This window comes from Pundamilia nyererei, unplaced genomic scaffold (genome assembly GCF_000239375.1).
Source record: "Pundamilia nyererei isolate P.nyererei 1_Seehausen unplaced genomic scaffold, PunNye1.0 scaffold00312, whole genome shotgun sequence".
NCBI lineage: Eukaryota > Metazoa > Chordata > Actinopteri > Cichliformes > Cichlidae > Pundamilia > Pundamilia nyererei.
Window position 1 is genome coordinate 96,714 of NW_005187713.1, and position 6,440 is coordinate 103,153.

The 6,440-nt window shown below is 41.3% G+C and overlaps 2 protein-coding genes across 2 annotated transcripts in view; both read left to right on the plus strand.

The window, feature by feature from the left end:
• The window catches only part of hnrnpc (heterogeneous nuclear ribonucleoprotein C), a 68,952-nt gene that overhangs the window by 60,406 nt on the left and 2,106 nt on the right, over nt 1-6,440 (plus strand). Inside the window, exon 8 of the mRNA XM_013915489.1 lies at nt 3,965-4,006. Coding sequence (XP_013770943.1) covers nt 3,965-4,006 — 42 coding nt within the window. The remainder of the gene's footprint in view (nt 1-3,964; nt 4,007-6,440) is intronic.
• ndrg2 (NDRG family member 2) overlaps nt 3,925-6,440 on the plus strand; it is a 13,276-nt gene continuing 10,760 nt past the window's right edge. The window contains exon 1 of the mRNA XM_005751450.2: nt 3,925-4,006. The gene's annotated coding sequence lies outside the window, so the exon portion shown is untranslated. The remainder of the gene's footprint in view (nt 4,007-6,440) is intronic.

Below are 6,440 nucleotides of genomic sequence, written 5' to 3' on the forward strand. Positions count from 1 at the left end.
CACACACACACACACACACACACACACACACACACACACACACACACACACACACACACACACACACACAGTGAGCATGACATGAAAGCACAAGCAAACCAAGAGAAAGAAAAAGAGGGCTGGTGTATGTGCAAGTGTGTCACTATGTGTCCTTGCTGTGCATGTGTGCATGAATGAAAGTGTTTTTGAGTCTGAACAAAGCCTACATGTGACAACATGTGTTCCAAGCACATTTGTGCATGACTTTGTGCGTCAGTGTGTACTTATATAGATGTGTGTGTGTGTGTGTGCGCGCACAGCTGCAGCGCTGGCTCATATCTGCCAGGTTGACGTCAAAGCCCCGAAGGATCGGGAGCAGATCCTCTGCTCTGCTGGGCTGATGTTGCCGTGCAGATGCAGCGCTGCAGAGCAGAGCCCCCTTGTGGACAAAGAGCAAAACACAGTAGTGAAACAAAAACAACAGAGATTTTTCTGCAGTGGTTCTCCTGGTGTGAACCCCAGCTTTGGCCTTTCTCAGTCGAGTTTACACGTTCTCTAGTTGACAATGTGGGCACTCCACAGTGTGGCTTCCTCACATGGTCCAAAGACGTGCATGTTAAGATAACTGGTAATTAACTCTAAACTAGCCATTAATGTGAGGGACTCTGCAGCTTCTAACTCGATCCAGTGATTTTTTAAATCTATTTTCCAAGCTGTGACTAGCATTGATCTCTTTTAGTAACTAATTTCCTGATTTTTAATTGTTTTTAATAATTAATCAATACTTCTTCCATCTTGATATATGCTTCAGGTAAAATGGTAAACAGCAGTTTTATCAGAACATGACCAAAAACACAAGAAATTCACAGAGAATTAGAAGTGAACAGACAAACCAGTAATGGACAAGCAAGATCCGGGACTTTATATACACCACACATGGTGACCTATGACCAGCCGTCATAGGGCGAGAGGCGGGGCATACCCTGGAGAGGTTGCCAGGCTGTCACAGGGCTAAAAGATGACAAATCAGTCTCACCGATTAATCGTGGGAGTGTGGAAGGAAGCTGGATTAACCCGGGAGAGAACCCAGGCAAGCACAAAGAGGACATGACTTCACACAGTATTCAGACCCAGGACCTTCCTGCTGTGAGGCAACAGTACTAAACTCTTTATATACACACAAGGAGCTCGTGGGGAACAGTTAGAAACAATCAAGAAGTCAGGGTTTACAGGAGGATAGTACAAAAAGCTCCTGTGTCTTCTACATACAAGTCTTTGACCTCAGTGGGAAAATAAATGAGGTCAAAGAATTAAATCAAAATTTGTAAAAGAGGACAAAATCAGCCCAGAGAGTGTGACCGCACTTATGAAACAGTAGCTGTTGTTGACGTGGTTCTGCTGTGGACTACCGGACACACTTGGCCCTGTCGGTTCTTCATGCACCCACAGCATCCTACCAGTCACAAAGTTAAATGAAGTGCTCGCCCTCAACTTATGTTTTCTCTTCCCGCTGAGATGATTTAACTCTTAGGCAAGACCCACAGCATCCGCGACTGAAGCCAGATTAATTAATGATAATCATAAAGTCTGGCAGTACAGCCTTCATACTTACTAAAGCTGGGCTGCCAGACAGACGAAATGGGTCTTTAACCAATGCAAAGAGAACTACACCATCATGACTTTGATCATTTTAATATAGCAGTCTGTTTGTGCATAGAGTATTTGACTTTCACAGGGCAACAACTTCAAAACATCTTGATAACAAGTAGCTTTTACTGCCGTAGTCTGCCTGTGGGCTTATTGCTTATTCTTTATAACTCTAAATATATGACATATGAGAACTGGAGTGCTTCTCAGCTTGATGATCTGCATCATGGTGTTCATTTGTGCTTGTGATCGGTCTAATGGTGCGTCCCTTTGAGTTTCCTCTTTCCTTTTTGGATTTCAGCAGCAAAAAAATGTATTGTCCATGTAACTCAGAGACCTCTGAGCAAAAATGACAGAATAAAGAGGGGTGATGCAGACAGAAGCTCTAAAGATATGGAACATATAAACTAAACTGGAAATAAAAAGCAGCAACCTGTAACAGCCTGTAATAATGTGTTTTTCACCCTACAGAGTAAGGGTGTGAGATGTGGATCAACTTTTTTGTGGAAAAGGTCACATAATGGTTCAATTTGTTGACCATTATGTATCACTCACTGGTATCTACTCCACCCAGATCACAACCTCCACAGTAATTGATCGACAGTCAAGGTTTTCAATAATCAGGCCCCATCTCATCCTAACGACCTCATAGTACCGTATCACCCTATTAGAGCACTTTGCTCTCAGACTGCAGGCCTACTTGTTGTTCCTAGAGAATTTAAAAGGAGAATGGGAGGCAGAGCCTTCAGATCTCAGGTCTCTCTTCTGTGGAACCAGATCACAATTTAGATTCAGGAGACAGACACTGTTTCTAATTTTAAGATCAGGCTTAAAACTCTCCTTTTTGCTAAAGCATATAGCTGTGGCTGGATCAGGTGACCCTGAATCCTCCCTTACTTATGCTGCTGGGGACTTCCCATGATGCAATTCTTCACTCTCTGTGTGTTTATACACCTCTCTGCATGTAATCATTAGATTAAAATTTTCTCCGGCTCTCTTCCACATCATGTCTTTGTCCTGTTTTCCTCCCCTCACCCCTAAACTGTTGCAGCAGATGGATATAATTATTATAGTTTCGTATTTTCCAATCCATTTGTATTTTTATATCATTTGAACTTTGTTTTTAATTCAGTTTACTTTCAGTTAGTTTCTAGAGTGGATTTTCTAATTTCAGTTTAGTTTTAAATGTATGAAAATGTTTAGTTTTAAGATTAAAAAAAAATCAGTTTTGAAAGTAAGATCACTCACAATATCCTTTTAGACACCAGTCACAATAAACATGTCTCTCGTTTTTACTAAACTAACAGGTACTAAAACTAATGACATTTCCTCTACCTATTTGACTTATTTTATTATCAAAGTTCAGTTATTTCGGTTTGTTTTATTTATTTCAAGTCATTTATTTCAGTTAACTATAAAGTGTTTTTTTCAAATCTAGTATTAGTATTTAGTTTCATTTTGTAAAGTATAATAACCCCGCTCCCTGAGCCTGGTTCTGCCAGACCTTTATTCCTGTTAAAAGGGAGCTTTTCCTTCCCACCGACACCAAGTGTTACAGAGAGGATTGTCCTGATCATTGGGTTTTTCTCTTTATTATTTTAGGTCTTTACCTTACAATATAAAGTGCCTTGAGTTGACTGTTGTTGTTATTTGATGCTATCTAAATAAATACTGAATTGAATTAATCGAGCCAGCAGCCTCTCTTCAGTCACCAACCCTCTAGGACTTCCTCTTTTCTCCTCAGCAATGACTTCCATCTGTGCCCACGCCCATCTCCACTTCAACTTCCCACACTGTTAATTTTCTAAGAGCTTGTGATGCTAGTAATTCATTAGTGGGGGTAAACGGATCCAAAGCTGCAAGTGAGCCACCCGTTTGAAACCCGCTGTCAGCACTTCCTCTGTTTAATGCCAGGCATGTCACAACCACCTGCTCCTCTGAAGGGGCTCTCTGCTGGGGTATCAGCCGCGTAATGCTATCCATCCTGCCTTTGTGGGTGTCAATTAGGAAGCAAAGCCTCTCTAGACATGAAAGAACAAAGAAATGAAAGAACAGCAGGCTGAGATGTCACTCCTTTGGACTCAATTTTCAGTAATACACACTAAAAAGATAAATTTAAGGAGTCCTAATTTAGATTTTTTTAAGAAGCAAAGTGAGAATTTATTCTGATTTGTTCAGCTGGTGGGTAATGAGTCCTTCTCAGTTTTTAGCTTGATTTTCTTTTAAATAAATCTTGTCCCCGTAGTACCCAAACAGGCAGGACATCACTTACCTCCAAATGTAAAAAGAAATCTTTGTGCACATTTTGCTAATGAGACTGTCGCTCTTTTTCTAACAGGATGCTGAACTGGCTGCTAGGATACTCCTGGACCAAGGACAGGTGAGACTGTCTGTGAAATGCATGCTAATGTGTTTGAATAAGCATTGCATTATTACTATTATTGAGTTATAAATGAAATACACAGTTATTTTATTCAACTTTATTCAAGTATATTTAGTAACTCTGCAGGGGCTTCTTTTCCAGTCAGTAGTCGATAGGAAAAATATAGAAGCGGAATGAAAATCGCTGCACAGAAGAGTTGTTAGTAGGGTTTGGAAACTATTAATAATGGATTTAGCTGTATTTTACAGATTTTTGCAACAAGACAGGTTTCTGTGAGTGTTTTATTTCTTCATTGTGCCCCTTTCCCATGAATATGGTGCCCATCCTGTTGTGTCCCACTGACGTTTGAAAATCAGCCCATTTTTTTGAGCAGTTGAGAACTAACTTTGCATCGTACAGTCATGTAACAAGAACATTTTCACTGCACTCTCTGCTATTATGTAAAAAAAATTAAGTGCACTCTTACTGCTTCCATAGGAATTACGAGGTGCACTTGATTAACTCATCATCAGCAAGCGTGAGCAGAAGGTTTGGGGATTTGCTGCTCTGGAGCATTCATACGTGTGTTAACACACAATGCCACTGTCTTTCTAGGAGTGGACATTGGAGCAAATTCCCCCCAGTTTCTGTATGTGCAACACTCAGAGCTACCCTAAAAAATACAAGAGCTACATCTCAGACTCTAAATGTTAGGATTTTAAATGTTAAAGTTCATGACAACACAATTAGAAAAAGACTGAACAAGCTTGGCTAGCTTGGACGGACTGCCAGGAGAAAGCCCCTTGTCTCTACAAAGAACATGCCAGCATGGTTTAAGTTTGCAAAGTTGCATCTGAACAAACCACAAGACTTAGACAGATGACACCAAAGTGGAGAGACCACGGCTGGAGAGAACCAAACAAAGCATAACAGCACGAACAGCTCATACCAACTGACAGGTGGTGGAGGGGTGACGGTTTGGGCTTGTTTTGCAGCCACAGCAGTTGGGCACCTTGCAGTCACGGAGTTGACCGTGAACCCCTCTGTAGACCAAAGTATTCTAGAGTCACATGTGAGGCTGTCTGTCTGACACCTAAAGCTTGGCCTTAACAGGGACGCCAAACACACCAGCAAGTCTACAATCAAGTGGCCCAGTTAGAGTCCAGACTGATTGAAATGCTGTGACCTTCAGAGAGCTGTGCATAAATGAATGCCTGCAAACCTCAATAAAGTGAAGCAATGCTGTGAAGAAAATTGAGCTAAAATGTGTCCACAATGATGCGACAGACTGATGAAGTCACACACAAAAAAAGTGATTGAGTTATTGCTGCTAAAGATGGTTCTACAAGCTGCTGAATCAGGTAGTATGCTTAGGTTGTCAGAGGACGGTAGTTGAAATGAAATTGCGTTGAATTCCCATGGACAGAAAGTCATGAATAAATCTATGAGCTGCATCTTGTGAATCATCACAGATCACAGTGTCCCAAAACTCAGGGCTATTTGTTCCCTTTTCTTTTTTTATGGATTTATTTCTGCTACATTAAACCTTAGTACAGTAATGGTTGAAAATGTGAAAACGCATCTGTATCCACTTTGTATATAATTTGCTAATTAAAGACCAAAGGCTGTCAAGGACTCAAGCTCCAGTCTTTATGATGCTCTTTAAAACTTAAAGGCAGGGTTGAAGAAAAACAGTCGTTTTAGCATTAGCATGTTAGGGTCAAACCAACTTTCTGGACAGAAATAGAAAAAAGGCAACACAAGCTCAGGTTGGCAATGATTTTAGAAGAATACTCCAGTAATCGAGATGGGTCGATAGAAATGAAGCACAAGGCTGTGGAGTCTGCTGGTAAACCAGAGTGAGGCTGCAGAAAGACTGAAAGCTGGCATCCATGTGAATGGACTGAAAACAAGCTGTTGAGTGAAAGCACAGGAGAAATCAGATCCAAACACAGGAGAGGGGAATGAGTGGTGAGCTGCAGTAAACAGACCCTGCAGGGGGAGGAGCTGAGGAGCCACAGGTGTGGCTGATCTCACAAACTTATGACTACAAAAAGAAACACAAGAGATATTGGCTGTATCCCAATTCAGGGTCTGCAGCCTTAAAGTACGCAGCCTCAACAGTCGTCAAGGGCCGCGTACTCAAAGACCGCTAACGCCGGAAGTGCGAGGCTTGTGAAATGGGACGGTCTAGCCTCCGTCGCGCTGCCCAGGTTGCCTAGCAACCATGATACTAACAGCTGGAAACGTTTCATGCAGCTTTGTTTGACAGAAATGAAGGAGAATATATTTTGTTCATCTGTTTCTACGTGAGCTTTGTGTGATTTAAAAAGTATCTGAGGCTGAGACCACAGGACTGTAAAACATGATATTTGGGCTTCATGTCTGTGCTGAACAGTCATTTAAGATTAGCTAGTAAATAACAATTAGCTAATGTTGTTCATGAGACTAA